Genomic DNA, 19538 nt, shown 5'->3' with positions numbered 1-19538 from the left:
ATAAATGCAGTACAGTAGGGTATAGGGCAGGTGTATCATGAAGTGAGAGCCTTCACCTCTGTTAGTGTACTGGGGTTGTTGTGTAAAATAAAGCTAGCTTGAGGTCTAAAAGATTATGGACTCTCAGAAAATAGGAAAGTAGTAAAAATATTGAAAGTGTCTGAAACTATATAGCTGACGTAATATACCCTAACAAACTGAAATGATAAAAGTAAAAGAGTTTTGTTGCAGCAGAGTAAAATGCTTGTAACACACACTAATATTTATTGATAAAAATCTCCATATACAATCAAAGCAAAGGAAACTAAAACATTTTATATACTGAACACACTGTGACAGTCTTTTTAAATAATGTCAAATGAAATATATTCACCCAACAAAAATAGAATAAATAAAGAAGCTCTTACCCACTTCTTTAACTCTTACCCCCACCCGCCTTTCCCCCCCACACCCCACTCTGAAATGATATCTAAAAGTATATTTCAAATGTAGCTTTTTGTTAAAATGACATTAATGAGTGCTTAAGCCATACTTGCTATTACTAATGGTTCAGATGGTTTAAAAATGGCTGAATGGGGAAGTGAAAGATGATCCTCATTCAGGACGCCCTTCAACATCTAGTGACAACACTCATGTCAGGAACATCAATGAAGCTGTGCATGCCAATTGAAGACTGACTATCTGGAAGAGTGCAGAAGAATGTAATATTTCAGCTGGATCATGTCATGATATTTTGACACAGCATTTTGGAATGCATCATGCTGCATCCAGATTCGCCTCACAGCTCATGAATGAAGACCAGTAAGATCTTCACCTCACAGTCTGTGAAGAGCTTTTGATCATGAAAATGAGAACGAGGTGTTCCTTAAGAGAGTATTAACTGGTGATGAGATGTGGGTCTACTGTTATAATGCTTAGGCCAAGGTTCAATCTTCACAATGGATTGGGAAAGGCTCTACAAGACTGAAAAAACTCATAAGGTCAGGTCAAATTTCAAAGTCATGCCAATAGTTTTCTTTGACTTTGAAGGATTAGTTCACCATGAATTCTCACCACAGGGACAAATGGTTAATCAATGGTACTATTGGGACATGTTGCGAGTGCTGCAAGAAGATTTGAGAGGGAAACAGCCTGAAATAAACAGTCTGAAATGTGTTATGACAATGAACCCACAGATTCATCCATGTTGGCGTATGACTTATGACTATTGGGGGGGGGGGGGGGGGCTTTTGAAAGGACAAAGATTTGCAACAATAGACAAGATAATAGAAAATTCACAGATTGCACTTCATGCAATTCAGCAAGAGCCATATCAAGGCTGCTTCCAGAAATGGAAATGGCATTGGGAGTGGTGTATCGGTTGTGTAGGAGAGTATTTTGAAAGTGACCATGCACAATAAGTAAAAGGTAGTCACAGAAAAATGTTGTGGACAAAGTTCTGGAATTTTTTGAACAGATGTTCTACATATTCATGGATCAAGAAATTGTGATAATATTCATATTTATCATGTCAGATCACCTGTGTACTAGAAAAGTGTCCTAGGTAGTGTAACACAACTGTATAATAACCTTCTATCCAGCATAAAAATTATAAGCAAAGAAAGTCTGTCCAAAGAATGCTACAGCTGTTTCTGATGAGCCACAATTTCTAATCTGTTAATAAATTTCTCAGCAAATGAACCGTAATACGGTATTCTATTCCAAAGTAAAATTACAGGTTATAGCAAATACTGTCTCTATTTAAGAGACAGAAAATAGCAAATATATATAGTAAAATGTATAAATGTGATCATTTGTATGTATTGTCTAACCACATAGTCTATAGGAATCATTTGTGGGATTTCAATTATATACAGGGCATGTAGAAAATGTTACAAAGATTGAATGTGTAATCATGCTTCATTCCTATATTGTCTTCATGTATAAATGTGTTCATATGTATGTATTGTCTAACTGTATTGACTGTAGTTATCATTTGCGAGGTATCAATTATATGTTTACTAAATGTGACTTAGATTTTATGTGAAATCATGGATAATTTGTGTACTTACCTTACATGAAAAATTTGTAATATTTATCTCTGCATTATATTTTGACTTGTCCTATATCTACACAAAATGTCACATGGACAATTAAAAATAAATAAATAAATGTCACACCATACAGGTGGTGACTTTCTAATCAGTTCTTTCACACCAAAGTTTTTGAGTAAGGCTCTCCATACCATCTCTCTTGCACAGGCTGCCACAGACACACATTTTGCTTTTATTGTGCTCAATTGAACTGCAGATCGTTTCATAGTCTTCCAGTCCATCATAGATTGTGCTAGTATTTCATGTATCTGATACAGTAATGTTTTTTGTGATCATCTATACAAGTAGCCCAATCAGCATCAGCGAATACTTCAGAAATTTGACCAGTGGGATAATATGAGAGTTTGTAATGTACTGTTTATTTCATAAAGCTTAGTTCACTTTTTAACAATATAAGGAACATGACAGATTGCTACTCACTGTAAAGGTGACCTGCTGAGTAGCAGACAGGCGGAATGAAAACACTGTTACTATCAGTCAAAGCCTTCCTCAGCAAAGAAAACATACACAGATTCACACAAGTAAATACACTTCATGGACACTTGGCCACCATCAGTGGCAGCTTTGATTGGAGCTACCAGTAGTGGCAGCTGAGTCTGCATGAGGTGTGCTTGCTTATGTAACAGCCTTTTCGTTGTGCCTGTCTGCAACTCAGTGGGTCATCTTTATGGTGAGTAACAATCTATCTTTCTTCTAGTGAGTTATCAATTTGTTTAACTTGCAAACCAATCTTTCTTGGGCCTTTTAGATGAAACCCTTCTGGCTGGAACATATACAAAGGGTGAACAAGATATGTAAACAACAAAATCACAACACATTATCATGCTTAATATGGAGTTGGAAGCCCATTGGCACTGAGTACAATGAACAATTGACTCAGAATGGATAAATACAGGTTCTGCATGGTTTTCATTCTTCCTGCAAAATAGTGGCAAGTTCAGGTAATGATGATTGAGTTGGATAGTGATCACTCACTGTACTCTCCAAAGTAGACCACAGAGACTCAATAATACTGAGATCTGGTGACTGTGATGGCCAGGGGAGATGTGACAACTTGTCCTCCTGGATGAAGATCTATGAACAGGGGTTATGTCAGTCTGGAACACAGCATCACCATTGGGGAATAAATATTGTACAATGAGATGAACCTGATCAGCCAAAATGATTACATGATCCTAGGTTGTAATGCAACCTAGTGAAGTGACCATGTGGACCATGAAATACTTGGCCAGAGTTTTGAAACAGTGTGAAACAAGATTCATTCAACTAAATGACTTTTGTACCTGTTGTTGTCTTATTTTTTATCATAATCTTCTTCAAAGACCATCTGACATGATCACTCAATACACAGTTTTGTCCATGTTGTGACTTAGCAGACAATATTTTTCCTCTTCCACTGTACCTTCGATACATTGCATCTTGAAACTTCAAACACTTCAGCTCCCTTGATTATGGAAGCACCTGCCTTATGAGCATGAACAATATGCCCAAGCTTGAATTTACTTAGTTCTAATACAATGCACTCACAAGTACACAGAACTCTGTTCTGACCACAACAGACACTTGTGGACTTCAACCCAGGCTAGCATCTGTATTTATGTTCAAGCATGCATTTCTTATTGTCTTTTCATATTTTTATTCAAATCCTGTTCATAGTCTTTTAATTTGATGTGCACATATGTGTTCTTCACACCATACTGACCAATATGCCAATTTTTCTCAGTACTGGCTGCAATGAAGAGGCAATTGCTTCAAAATTTGAAACAGACATCTCATATTTATTTCTACTTTACTGGATCCATTTGCAACTAAGTGAGCTTAAAAATTTGCTTCTCACCAGTTTCTTCTTTTTAAATGTGACCTTCCAGAGTAACCATTATTGTTTCATGAAGCAGTCAATTTTGATGAGGTAACTACATGAATAGTTGCCAGTGAATGAACTAACTAAATGCCATGCATCATGATTCTTCAAGGAGTTAGTTTCTTCATTCACTGGCAACTATCCATGTAGTTACCTCATCAAAATTGACTGCCTCATGAAACAATAATGGTTCACCATTTTTCCTTCCTCACCCAATGGTTATTTGTGCTCCTTCAGAACAAGCCTTCCCACTGGAACAAAGTGTCATTAAATGATATTTTCTTAAACCCATTTTTTCTTTTGTTATATGCTTTCTTGGAATGCATTGACTTGATGAAGTTTCAGCCTTTCCACAAGTTCCTGATTATCTTCATTTCCCTCCTGATCTGAGAAATAACAAAATTCCACTTCAGTATTAGGACCTTCACTTTCACTTTGTCTTTCATCTTAAACATTTGGAAATGGCAATTCTCCTTCACTGCATAACTCAACAAATTCTTTCCATTCCCTATTGTCAATTAAAAATTTGCCATTCAAAAATTATTTGAATATACTGTCCCCAGAGTCCAGTTGTGTTTCATCACTGGAATCCTCCTGTATCAACAGCAATATACCCAAAAAGAATGCTTTATTCTGCTGCTATGGCTAATTTAGAACAACTTCTTTGTTTGGATATTTGAATTAAAACTTCACAACCTATCATATGTAAATGTTTAGCACTAGGGTTTCTGCCTCTCCAACAAGTCATAAGGTGTTTTGTTGTTGTTGTGGCTGTTTCAACACTATTTCTCGTGTATACCACAGTGTTTATCAGCTCAGCCCAAGAACTATATGACAAATTGCTTCCCAGAAACTGTGACCTTATTGCATCCATTAATTTTCTATTGAAGCATTCAGCTATGCTGATTTTCTGCAGTGTATAAGTATAGTTACTTTTTGGAAATCCTTTCAGATTCACAGAACTGTGACCATTTTAGTGAACAGAATTCTAAGCTGTTGTAAGTGTGGATTTTCTTCTGGTATTTATTGCCTGAAGAACTTGAAATGTCAGTAGTCCCATGAAAACACAAGGAACAAGTCCAAACTGGTAATTTGTTCCTTCAAATTTTGTGATATAGTTTTTGGAAACAGTTGTTGTGTCAGTTTACCTACCAAACAGTTATCAGACATGTTTATATCACCATTTTAACAGTCTAATCTCAGGACTGCTTCCATTTCTGTTATGTTGTTGATTTTCCTCTACTGATGTGCATAATTTAATGATGCCAAAAGTCCAGTGATTTTGTGTTAAATTCATTATTTCTCAATACATATTTTATTGCTCTGTCATCTGAAAATAACTTAATACATATATAATATAAATGACTTTTCTGCTGAGTTTTAATGAACAGTGTTCCAGATACATCACAGATCTTGCAACCTTCTTTATAGAAAATAGCACTTCTATCACTTTCAGCGACCTTCCTCACAAATAAGGTTGAATGATCTTTCTCTAGCACAATTAGTATATTTTTATCAACCATTTCTTCATTGAAACCTTCACTGTTAATTATCTTTGCCCTTACAGTCCTTTTGCGGAAGGGTTTTGGTTTTTGTGCCATCAAGTAAGATAATGATTTCAGCTAAAATATTTTTATCAAATGGTGAAACGAAATTTTAATTTGGAACCATGTGATAAGTTGCCCCAGAATACACATCCAGTTATCACTATTCAATGTAACTGTGCAACACGAGGCACTCATACTAACAGCTCTTTATTTCTGGTGCTCTTTTTTGTAACTTCCCATTTTCTGGATATGTGACTGACTTTGTGACAGTTGGAAGAAACAAAAGTACTTTTTTGTTGCTTATTTCTTCATTTGTCCCCAGCCTGCTGTTCCATAAGTGGTGTATTTCTGTACCTTTGCTTACCAGTATCGGCTTGCAAGGACATGCAGAATGTTTATCTTCATTATAAATATGATGTCTAGCGTTTTCAGCAGGCAGATGTCTTCAATTGTAGAAGACTTGAAATCATTATCTGGCAAATTGCACAAAGCTGGAACTACTGCATCACATTCATCTGTTAGTCTGCAATGGAATAGACACTGCCAGATCTCCATATTCAATTTTGTCACTAATGTTTACTATAAATTTCTGTCTCAGCCATACTGTGCAAAATTTGTTATCCTGAGAGGGCAAATAATTTCCCTAGTTCTTTCCATATTGATTTTGGGTTTTTAAATTTCATAAATACATTTGAAGCTTGACACAGCTTTTGCTAGTACCTTATCTTGACTTGATATATATGTCTTTTTATCAACAGCTGATGCATCTTCATCAGATTCCTTCTCATAATGTTCAATTATAGTCCACAAATCAGGATCTATTAGTATTATTTTCATTTGGTATGAACAGGAAGCATAAATCACTCCACTTAGTTTCTCAAAGATGTCATCTGCAAATTTCACTACTCGTCTTACTGTTGTTAAAAAGAACACTAAATACTTATTTGGTATTGGCAGATGTTTCATCCTTGACACATGTAACAGTTTTAGATTGGCTAACTGACACCAAAGCAGTTTTCTATTTTTTTTTTCCTTCTTATTAGTACTCCTGAGGCCGTAAAATTCCTGGAGTAGAATAAAGTGGTCATAATTTACCCACTAATATTTATTGAAAAAAAGTTGATACATCAATAAATAGAGAAAACTGAAACATCTTTTTGGCATACAAACTTTGATTATGTAAGGATAGTGTAATCGATATCCCTACCAGCAAGCTACAATAGCAGCACGTACTCCCTAGTGAGCCTTAGTCTCCTGACTTTTCTGGTAGACAGAGCAATACTGTGTTGCATCAACTATGAGAGTTAGCAGGAAGCATTCAAGGGCAGTAATGTGATGGACTTTTACGGTGATTATGTAATAAAAGAGTTGTGAGCCACCAAAACAAGAAGTTGAATTATAAAGCAATGTAACACACTGAGGGAAATATTTCATCAGAATAGGAATAGTGAATCACCCATGGCTTTTTTGGAGTGCACAAACTTTAAAATTTGTCAGTTTTAACAAAGGGATGAGTATGATACAGTTACCTGTGTTTTACAGAGCTTGAAAATGGATAAATCAAATTAAAGGAAGTAATCTTTTACTACAGAGGAACTTTATCATATTTTATCATTAATTTTGTTGTAAATAATTACAGTTATGCCAAGTACATTTAGCATACAATTTAGTTTTTCTGTGTGATCACGGCTGAAGTAGGTCTCTCAACCTATAACCCAACAGACAACCATCAGGATCATCATCAGTCAAATATAATTGAGTCACCTTAGAAAACAGAATAAATAAGCACAATCTTTTTCATTTGTTTAACTCTCAACATAGAAAGTATGCAAAAGTTTAAGATTTGTCTCAATATAGAAAGTATGCAAAAGTTTAAGATTTGTAAGTCATAAAAATGTAATTTCACAAAGTTAACATTTTATAAAAAGACATATTAAAAAAATACATGAGATATTTCTCTTAAAATCGAATAGAACATTTATTATAGTCAAGCATTGCAATGTCAATGTGGAAAGTACATTACTCTCACCTCATATATTTGTCATAAATGTTTTAATGTAGAGTCAAATAACTTTGTAAGAAGTAGAATCATAATAAATATGTATTACTATGAGAATCATTATCATAGTGATTACGTTTCATTCTTTTATTTGGAGAATATATAGCGATACATACAACTCCAGGGGAGTGAGGCATATCCCTATTATCTTCATAACAATTAGCAATACTTGCAACACAAGTAATTTACATAGTACAAGAATAATAACATAAAATAATACATCTCTTATAAATGTGAAGAAATTGTCTGATGCTTGTTTTAATTTTTCTTGCTTTTGTTGTTGTGCATGTTTGTGTGTGTGTGTGTGTGTGTGTGTGTGTGTGTGTGTGTGTGTGTCTGTGTGTGTGTGTGTATGTGTGTGTGTGGTGAGCCATATTGAGGAAAAAACATGTGTCTTCAGCTTGGAATGCCCGTCACAGTGACATAGTGAGAGGAAGTACATGCTCACACATGACAATAAGTATTCTATGGATCACCATCCTGCCCTGGAGATGCACAGACTTTCCAAGAACTCATACAACAACAAGGGGTAGATGTTAAAATGGAAGATAGATGATCTTTTGAAATTATATTAATATTGTTTGCAGAAGACTTAATGTATCCAATTAGTATGAGTCATCAATAATCTAAATCTTAGGAAAATATATAGCATTGTAAGTTGCAAAGGAAGTGGGAAGCTTCTTCCATAAAATGTGGTGTAAATGAGATAACTTTTTTCTTATTTGATAGAAATATTACAGCTTTGGTGATGACGTCTCAGAGCTCAATGTCGAAAATACACTGTCAAGCTACTGCTATACAGGTATAACAACAACCCCACATTCGAAGAAAGAGCAACACCATATGCATTGTAAGCATTTTTATATCATGTCATGTCTTTATTCTGCAGTTTATATGGCTTATTTTTCATGTTTATATGTTTTGGGTGGTGCTGAATAGCAGATGAAGGAAGACAGCCAGTACATGCACAGAATGTGTGGGTATCTGGTACCTGGCTGTACCTGTTAATCAGTCTGAAACAATGGTCTAACAGCAAGAGGGCTTCCAAGGCATGGGTGTTGCACAGTTTGTCAATTCACTCTACACTCTGTTAATTTCAAACTGATATATTGAATTTATATTCCATGCTTTTTGTATATTAACCCCTGAACATAAAATCATGAGTAATCACATTTTTATAATTTTGACAGAAAATTAAACTCCATAGTATACTTGTACAACTCAAGAAAAGAGCTTTGAAAAAATTAAATCTTGATTATATTCATTTTAGCACTGATAATTACGTGTTCAACTACTAGAGAGCACCTAGTACTACATTTGTAGACTAGATGTCAGGATTTTGTTGAGGTGGTTGCCACTAGATATCATCTTTACTCTGTATAGCTTTGGATACTTAACAAAAAAAAAACCTTTCAAAATCTCTTTTATATTGTTGTTTAGGCAATGCTTTCAAAGGATTACTATAGTGATCCTGAGTTTTATAACGAATTTAGCAGCTCAGAAAGTGAAGAAGAATGTTATGTACATTCACTGGAGACTGAAAGTGATCGTAGTTTATCATTTCAGTGACAAGTGCTCACCAGTGGTACAAGGTTAATACATCCACTGTGCTCCAGCCAACTGCCCCAAGATTTATATTCACAGGAAACCATTGTGAAATACATTTTTAGACCTCATAGCTACACCAAAACTAAAAAATGAGTTCAAGTCTCAGGTTATTATAGTCAAAGTCCAGAACAAGAGTATACTTGAGATTTTATTATTGGTGATTTTCAAAATTTTGTAACTCATTATTTTCAGTGTTATAAGCCATCTTTATAGATCTATATGCAATGTCATTCATTATAGGATGCTTTTATTTAATAAAAAATATTATTTTTTGAACATAATTTGAACAAAAAAATTGTTAAGTTAAGGGGTTAAATGTGGATATAATTTAAAGATAAACATTAATGGGGTAATATTTGACTGTCACTAAAACATTCCTTATTTCTCCTTTGTCACTGAGTAACAAGATCACCTTTTGCTGCATTTTAAACTGCTTGTGTAATACCTCGAACACGAAAATAATCTGCAATGAACATCAGCAAATAGCAGAACCCTAAGTAACCTTTTACAAAATTATGAAAGTTGTTTATTTTTCAGGTGGTTGATGTTGCTGAAAATATGGCACTATAATAATAAACTGAAATAATACAATGGAGCAAATTACATGCATATTTTTCCTAACATAAACTGCTCAATAACAGCTCTTACAATATATTAAAATTGTAATTATTACCTTGGAAACACGCTCATATACATCCATTGCAGCCACCCACAGACATATTGCTTCAGCAGCCTTTGATGCTTTTGCTATAGCTTGAGCATTAAACTCTGGTTTTTTTATTTCAGCTCGAACTTTCTTCATAACGGCAGGAGGTATGTTGTCTTTGTCAAATGTTTTAAGGTTGAACAGAAAGCGGAAATCTGCAAGAAGCTTTTTAGCTGGTCCCCAGTAGTCATTTGACTGCAAAATAAAAAGATTCAGTGAAAGTGAAAGTTGCATGATGATATGTTCGGATATTTAAAAAAAAGGAAACATGAGACTAACTGTACCTTTCAACAAAGTTCTTAACTTTTTCTATACCAGTATTCAAAATTAATTTTTCTGTAACTGTCACAGCATTCTTACAGTTAATTTACATAAAAAAGTTTCTCTAGATTAATTTATTCCATTCAGGAACAATTTGTTATTTTTATAAAAAGACACAGTAAGATAATACATGAGGTATTTCACTTAAAATTCAATAGAACTTTTTTAATTATATGAATTTTTGCTATGCAAGGAATCATAATACTGAAGAGAGTATATGGGTATACTGATTGTAGTTTTCTTTTGTTTTGAAGATTTAAAATAGTATTAGGCAACATATTTGCTCATTTGATACATGCATTAGTGAAGTGGCCACATAGAATTCTTACCTGTTTTCATTAATTTACTACACTGCTGGCCATTAAAATAGCAAGACTGTGAAGGCAGCATGAACCAAAGAACAAATTGGTATGAAGTGTACTACATGTTTGGATATGCAAACCATTAACATTTTAGCACAACTGCATGATGTAGTTTGGAGCAACAACATTTACATTCTGCATATAAGGAAAGATTATACAGTAGTTTCCCATTCAGAAATTGAAACTGAATGTTGGATACTTGTGAGAAGACAATGTTATACTGCCTGCAAAAGAATAAATATCTACCAGCATATGTCAAAATTCAACAGCAGCAGTATCATCAGCTGTTGAAGCTGTGGTTTATTGTTCTGTGATATAACTGCTTGCATTTATCAGGATCCCAAGACTATTAAATGGGTATGAAACTGATAGGTTCAAAAGGGCCATATTCAGTGTCATGCACAGGATTTTGGTAGCCCACACAACTAGCATCTGAGAGGACAGATATATTGTTCACTCAGCTATGCGGAATTGTACAGACACATCATGTCTTTTGGGTCAGAAAATGATCTTTTTTGCAGCAAGTCAAGTACTAAACACAAACAGTATGATGATGTTTAGAGCACCATAGACCATTAACATGAGGCTACAATAATGGCTTCCATTTATGTGGCAGCAAATAGAGGAATGCATTACCTGTCTACATCAATATTTGAAAATTTTTCCCAGAATACAGTTAAGAATCCTTATCATTACAATGCCTTCTTCTGATTGGTGGTCCCCATCTACAGACAGATTTAAGTCTACTACATTCTGTTAATGTCCTATGGAGAGAATAATGACGACAAAAAATACATAATCTGAGACAAAAAAATGTGAGGTTTCTGTATCATTTCACTGTCTGGTGCACTCATCCAATTAAGCTTAGGAGCATGTCAGAGTAATCAGCTGCTTGGGTAATTGTAAATGTACTGCTTGTGTAATTTAAATGTACTACTAATTGTCATGTAATAAGCAGCCAAAAGCTACACTTCTCTTTTGTCAAATGATTTGATGGCAAACACTGTATGATGTTACATAAATTGGATCTCCTCGTTTCATATTCTCCTTTTGTTTTATTGCATGTGTAATTATGAACAGTAGTACATGCAAATGTTCTGTGGTTTGAAACCAGAGAAACAAGTATGCTCCTGTGTACATCCAAATGCATCAGTATTACAAAAAACATTACTTTTATTATTAGCACTTTATTTGTGAGATACAGTCTCCCTTACCAATTAATAACTCTAAAGTTTTATTTTGGCGCCTTGTTTTACATTTGCTGTCCACCACGTCCGTCTATCTAATGCACTAATGTCCTTGAGCATTGCTGATGTCTGAGTTCATTCCCAGCTGTTACTGAGAGAATGCTGTATTATTATTAGCATATGCAATTTGTGTGAAGCACCTCACAAGCTACATTATGTCAAGTGGAGGTAAGCCCATGCATAGCTGTATTCATCCAAATGATCCAGACTTTGAGTCTGTAATGCAATTGTGGCTAGATCATGCAAGTGAGGAAAACGTCTGCCTGGAGGTATGTGAAAAATAAGAAAAAAAGGAAAAGAAAAAACAGGTTCACATGGTCTTGAGTGCCTTTTGTTAAAGGAAGCAGGACACAAAAACACAATACTGTTTTTCAGTCACCTGGTATAAAAGATCAAGCATGAACATTCAACTGAATCTGAGGTAGTATGGAACTTTTCACCCCCCACCCCCCTTCACACAGGAGAAATGCTACAAGAAATAGTAGCCTGGACTGACATGAAAATGGAAATTCAAAGACAAAAATATAAATTTCCATACTGATATACATGACATAGACATAACAGAGCTCTGCACTTTGCTGGGTTTTTGTTGTATTCTGCAGCATTCAATCATGAGCATTCTGGTAGAGATATTTTTGTGTGTTATGAGCAACATCAGTTCAATATACTTCTTTCAATGATACACTTTGAAAGTGCTACTACCAGAAGAGAGAGAAAGAAAACAGATCCTACAGCTGCAATTTCAGAATTGTTTTTGAAGTTAGTATATAACTGCGAAGCTGCATACATCGTTTGTTCCTCATCTTGTGTTGATGAGAAGTTCATAGGCTTCCATGGTTGCTGCAAGTTCAAATTATACATGCCTTAGAAAGACATAAAATATGGCATAAAACTGATGCTCTATGTTAAAAATGTATATTTCCTGAATGTATGCAGGCAAAAATTCAGATGGAGGTATGCTTTCAGAAGAAGAACAAAAGTTCTCAGAACCAACACAATCTTTAATATGCTTACTGAAACCTATACAAGGAACATAATGATGGCCAAAGGGATGACTTATGTTGTGACAATGGGGAAAACAAGAGAGAGATACCCAGTGAATTCCTCCCCAGTAAAATCAGAGAATTTGGTTCCTGTCTATCTGGATTTACAAAAGATACGACTCTTGGTTTGTATATGGCAAAAAAGAACAAGGCAGTGATGACAGAATTTGATAACCTCACCAAGAGGGGAGTAAATTCTCTGCATGAGAAATGCACCAAATATGATAGTGCTCAGTATACCAGGCAATGTCCAATGGCAATTTTTACCAGATCCTGAACTTCAATGCTGTCAATTCCTATGTAGCATACTTCTCGTTCAAACATAACCAATAGATGAACAGATTTGATTACATGAAGAACTTGGTCAAAGCTCTCATCATATCTTAACTAGAAAGAAGACTGAATGAGATGAAAATAAATTGTGAACTCTGGACATGTATTCAAAGAGTCCTGGCAGTGTCAAAAGAGGTGGTTGCTTACACAGTAGAAGAAATGCTTGAAAAGAGGGTAACCTGCTCCTTGTGTGAACTTAATAAGAAGAGGAAGACATCTGATATTTGTTTTCTGTGTAAAAGTCCAGTGTGTCTTGAATGCACTAAAAAACTTTGCTAACAATGTGCAGAGCAGTTTTAAAGAGCAAGCAGTTTTCCTTGTTGCAAAAATATCTATTCTTCTGTACACAGAATAATTGTATTTTTTCTCTGAGTTGAGAAGTAAACTTTCATGTTTTATTTTTTGTAACACAATGATAGCTGTGAATATTACACACATGGGTTTTTCTTTTCTTATTTACAAAACATGGCTGTTGTGCATCTTTAGCAACAAATACTTGCAATATTGCAAAACTGTAAAAAAGAAAAAAAAAGCAGAATACATTATCTTTCATTCAGTTTTTAATAGTTTACTTGCACATATTCATTTCTAAATATGCAATCAATTGCTTATATTTTTAGTAATCACTTAGTGCAAAAGGTTGGAAGCAATGTTAACAATTTTCTCTTAATGTTTTAACTTGAATTATGGCAAATTGTATAAAGCATACATACATACAGTTTAGTCAATGTATAGCATATTATTCTATACAATCAATGAATATAATTAGTGTTTGAAAATATGATGTAATTGTATGGACAAAAAAATCTACTCAGCAAGTGGCGGCAGCAGAAAACACATATAAAGATATTGAAATTTGCAAGCTTTGTGAGCCAGTGGCTCCTTCTCCTGGCAGAAGCATTAACTCCTAAACAATTAGTCTTTCCTTCTCATCCCACCTGGTAAGTCTCCCCTGACCTGATGTTCCAGAAGAATTTTCGGATTCTGTTCCCATTTCCTCACCAGTTCTTTTCCTTCACCCCTCTCTCTTATCGTTCAACCCTTCTGCCAGAAGAGCCAGTGGCTCTTAAAGCTTGCAGATTTCAGTATGTTTATACGTGTGTTCTCCTGCCAGCACTTGGTGAGTAGTTTTTTATTTTTTTATTTATCCAGTTAAAATATTCTGTACAATCAAGATATCAGAATTGAGATTTCTATAAACCTGAGGAGAAAAATAAAGCAAAATGGAGTTGGAGTTGTACACCTCACCTCACAAACTATGCCACAAGTTAAGTGTTGTTGTTGTTGTTGTTGTTGTTATTATTATCATTATTATTTCTTTCCTTTCTCCTTATGTCTGGTTAAAAATGGAAAGTGACGCAGACCTTGATCAAGCGTGACTTCCTTTTAACTGTACGGTTATTATTATTAGTATTATTAGTATTATTACTGACTTTTTTTTCTCAGACTTAAGTCTGGTTAAAAATGGAACGTGACGCGGACCTCGGTCAAGCGTGACTTCCTTGTAACTGTATGGTATATGTTATATTGCATTTAGGAACTTTCGGGTAATTGAACATGTATCAATAATTACAGATTTTTGTAGTTGTATATATATGTTTGGATGTAGCTGTATTGCATTAATGTACTGGTGAATATTGTGAGGTATGACTCCTGTAGTTGATAGTATAATTGGGATAATGTCGACTTTATCCTGATGCCACATGTCCTTGACTTCCTCAGCCAGTTGGATGTATTTTTCAATTTTTTCTCCTGTTTTCTTCTGTATATTTGTTGTGTTGGGTATGGATATTTCAATTAGTTGTGTTAATTTCTTCTTTTTATTGGTGAGTATGATGTCAGGTTTGTTATGTGGTGTTGTTTTATCTGTTATAATGGTTCTGTTCCAGTATAATTTGTATTCATCATTCTCCAGTACATTTTGTGGTGTGTACTTGTATGTGGGAACGTGTTGTTTTATTAGTTTATGTTTTATGGCAAGTTGTTGATGTATTATTTTTGCTACATTGTCATGTCTTCTGGGGTATTCTGTATTTGCTAGTATTGTACATCCGCTTGTGATGTGATCTACTGTTTCTATTTGTTGTTTACAAAGTCTGCATTTATCTGTTGTGGTATTGGGATCTTTAATAATATGCTTGCTGTAATATCTGGTGTTTATTGTTTGATCCTGTATTGCGATCATGAATCCTTCCATCTCACTGTATATATTGCCGTTTCTTAGCCATGTGTTGGATGCGTCTTGATCTATGTGTGGCTGTTTTAGATGATACGGGTGCTTGCCGTGTAGTGCTTTCTTTTTCCAATTTACTTTCTTTGTATCTGTTGATGTTATGTGATCTAAAGGGTTGTAGAAGTGGTTATGAAATTGCAATGGTGTAGCTGATGTATTTATATGAGTGATTGCTTTGTGTATTTTGCTAGTTTCTGCTCGTTCTAGAAAGAATTTTCTTAAATTGTCTACCTGTCCATAATGTAGGTTTTTTATATCTATAAATCCCCTTCCACCTTCCTTTCTGCTTAATGTGAATCTTTCTGTTGCTGAATGTATGTGATGTATTCTATATTTGTGGCATTGTGATCGTGTAAGTGTATTGAGTGCTTCTAGGTCTGTGTCACTCCATTTCACTACTCCAAATGAGTAGGTCAATACTGGTATAGCATAAGTATTTATAGCTTTTGTCTTGTTTCTTGCTGTTAATTCTGTTTTCAGTATTTTTGTTAGTCGTTGTCTATATTTTTCTTTTAGTTCTTCTTTAATATTTGTATTATCTATTCCTATTTTTTGTCTGTATCCTAGGTATTTATAGGCATCTGTTTTTTCCATCGCTTCTATGCAGTCGCTGTGGTTATCCAATATGTAATCTTCTTGTTTAGTGTGTTTGCCCTTGACTATGCTATTTTTCTTACATTTGTCTGTTCCAAAAGCCATATTTATATCATTGCTGAATACTTCTGTTATCTTTAGTAATTGGTTGAGTTGTTGATTTGTTGCTGCCAGTAGTTTTAGATCATCCATGTATAGCAAATGTGTGATTTTGTGTGGGTATGTTCCAGTAATATTGTATCCATAATTTGTATTATTTAGCATGTTGGATAGTGGGTTCAGAGCAAGACAGAACCAGAAAGGACTTAATGAGTCTCCTTGGTATATTCCACGCTTAATCTGTATTGGCTGTGATGTGATGTTATCTGAATTTGTTTGGATATTAAGTGTGGTTTTCCAGTTTTTCATTACTGTGTTTAGAAACTGTATCAATTTAGGATCTACTTTGTATATTTCCAAAATCTGCAGTAAGCATGAGTGGGGTACACTATCAAAGGCTATTTGGTAATCAATGTATGCGTAGTGTAGGGACCTTTGTTTAGTTTTAGCTTGATATGTCACCTCTGTATCTATTATCAGTTGCTCTTTACATCCTCGTGCTCCTTTGCAGCAGCCTTTTTGTTCTTCATTTATAATTTTGTTCTGTGTTGTATGTGTCATTAATTTCTGTGTGATGACTGAAGTTAATATTTTGTATATTGTTGGTAGGCATGTTATGGGGCGATATTTAGCTGGGTTTGCTGTGTCTGCTTGATCTTTAGGTTTCAGATAGGTTATTCCATGTGCAAGTGTATCAGGGAATGTGTATAGGTCTGCAATGTAACTGTTAAATAATTTAGTTAGATGTGAATGTGTTGAGGTGAACTTCTTTAGCCAGTAATTTGCTATTTTATCATTTCCAGGGGCTTTCCAATTGTGTGTAGAATTAATTGCTCGGGTGACTTCATGTTGCAAAATTATCACTTCAGGCATTTGTGGTATCATCTTGTATGTGTCTGTTTCTGCTTGTATCCACCGTGCATGCCTGTTATGTTGTACCGGGTTTGACCATATGCTGCTCCAGAAGTGTTCCATGTCTGTTATGTTTGGTGGATTGTCTATTTTAATGCGTGTGTTATCCATTGTTTGGTAAAATCTCTTTTGGTTTGTGTTGAATGTTTGGTTTTGTTTCCTTCTATTTTCACTTTTTTTTGTATCTTCTAAGTCGTTTGGCCAATGCTTGCAATTTCTGCTTTTTTTCATCTAATTGCTCTATTGCTTCTTGTTGTGAGATTTTACCTAACCTTTTTCGTTTTTTGTCTGATATTTCATTTCTTATAAATTGTGTTAGCTGTCCGATGTCTTTTCTCAGTTTTTCTATTCTGATCTGTAACCTGTGTTGCCATGCTGGTTTTGTGCGTTTCTTCTGTGTGTTGGTTTGTTCTGATCTCTGCCTAGTGTGTATATTTAGTGTAGTGAGTGCTCCTATATAAACCAGTAGTTGTAACTCTTCCATAGTTGTATTTTCATTTATTTTGTTGTGTATGATTGTGTTGATAGTTTTTATTGTTGTTTCGACTTGTGGGTTATTTGGCGGTCTATGCAAGAATGGTCTAATGTCTGTATTTGTGTCTTTGTATTCTATATATGTCAGCTGAAATTTCTCTTCTATATCTAACACATGTGTCTCTTCCTGTTCTATTTGTGCTTGTTCTGGTGGCTGTCTTAAGATTTCGTTTTCCTCTGACTGTTTAATTGATGCGTGTTGGTCTTTGTTTGTTTGCTCTGGGATGTTTGAGTCCATTACTGTGTTTTCTTCCTGTTCTGATTGCACATTATTTTGTTCCAGTATTTGTTGTACTTGTTGTTTGATGTTTTCTAATTCTGACTGGGGTATCCTGTTATTTTTGATTATTACACGGATCTGATCAGCTAGTCGTTGTTCTGTTAAAAATTTTAATTCCGGGTATCTGGTAATAAATGTTGTGTATACTTGTGATCTGTATCCAGTTGTGTTGGTTCCTAGGTTTGTTGCTTGGTAATAACAGAACATGAGGTGTCGATTAACTTCATCTGACCATCTCATCCTCTGTCTTTGTTTTCCTTCTAGGGTGGTTGCAGGAAGCATATCCTGCAAAACACCTCTATTCGGATTTAAATCCTTTTCCAGTTGGCTAGCAGTGTCGTTACCATTGTGGGCGGGCATAGGGTTCAAGCGTCGTCCCCGACCATGACGGCACTTGTCCGAGGCTTCTTTAGTTCTGTCCTGAACCAGGTAATCACACTAAAAGGGGGGTTAGCCCTATTAGTGGTTTGTTCTTTTCGTCGCCTTTTACGACTGGCAGAACATACCGGAGGCCTATTCTTTTCCCGGGCCTCCACGGGGTGTATTATTACTATTATTATTATTATTATTATTATTATTATTATTATTATTATTATTATACCTCTCTGGAAATGGTACATTGGCTTGCTGAAACATGTCTATGATGATGCATGGAGAACAGCATGGTGCTGCACATGCATAACAGCAACAATACTCAAAGCACCTATCTTATAAAGGAGTTCAGCTGCTTTTTCCCCTGGAATCAGTATAATTTATTACTCACCCCCAGAAAAGTAGTATTTGGACAGATTTCGATGAATTTAATATAAGGAGCAAGGAATTTAATCTCATTGCCTCCAAATAGAGGTTTCATCAATTTGTGTCCCTTTTTCTGCAGTTTGAATAAACATTGAGTAACAATTGGCAGTATGCTTCCAAATTTTAAGGAACTTTAATGCAATATCCCTATATTGTGAAACACTTTATAACACTTGTTTCCTTAGTGCTCTGATCAACACTTCTATAAACACAGTTACAGATATATTTGTACCTAGAGGCAGTACAAAGAAATTTTAATATTTGTCTTCAAACAAGACAGAAATGTCCAGGCATAATTTTCAGTGAACTTATGGTTGACAGTATCCAGGCATGACGCCAATGGAGCTGAGGTAATGGCCCACAGAGAATTTAGCAGATCCTTCATATCTACTGGTTAGACATGTTCTATCTCAATAACTCTTATTTAGATTCTAATCATTTACAACAACCCTGAATCTTATATCACCCTTCTTTCTTCACTATTGTGAGATTTTTATTATAAGAATTTAGGGTATGCTCAATCCCCCAGCCTCAGAGCAAGATAATTGCATTTTGAAATTAACAGTAGCAATCATTTTACACAGTCTGTAAATAGTCAATATAACAAATGGAAATCATAGTGAGACCCAGTAAAACTGTGGCATATTGTACTACCAGTCCTGCATGACAATGACAGTAACCCTATGTGCAACAATTGTTATAACAGCAAAGTAACTTCTATGATTTTACAACACATCAAAGAGCTGAATAAATAGCAATTTAGTTGAAAGAAAAACAAGCAAATAAAAGCTATGTTACAAGGCTAAGACTTACTAAAATCATTCCCTGAAGTGAGGTCCACCCTATTCTACACTATGCCCAACACACCTAGAATAGCTTTTCATTGCTATCTCATTCTCTGCATTATT

The 19538-nt window shown here is 34.9% G+C and overlaps 1 protein-coding gene across 1 annotated transcript in view; it reads right to left on the bottom strand.

Moving 5' to 3' along the window:
• LOC126188699 (dynein axonemal heavy chain 7-like) overlaps positions 1 to 19538 on the bottom strand; it is a 337765-nt gene that overhangs the window by 138852 nt on the left and 179375 nt on the right. The window contains exon 12 of the mRNA XM_049930307.1: positions 9842 to 10069. Coding sequence (XP_049786264.1) covers positions 9842 to 10069 — 228 coding nt within the window. The remainder of the gene's footprint in view (positions 1 to 9841; positions 10070 to 19538) is intronic.

This window comes from Schistocerca cancellata, chromosome 5 (genome assembly GCF_023864275.1).
Source record: "Schistocerca cancellata isolate TAMUIC-IGC-003103 chromosome 5, iqSchCanc2.1, whole genome shotgun sequence".
Classification (NCBI taxonomy): domain Eukaryota; kingdom Metazoa; phylum Arthropoda; class Insecta; order Orthoptera; family Acrididae; genus Schistocerca; species Schistocerca cancellata.
Note: the sequence above shows the minus strand (reverse complement) of the source record. Positions and strands in the feature narration are given on the sequence as shown.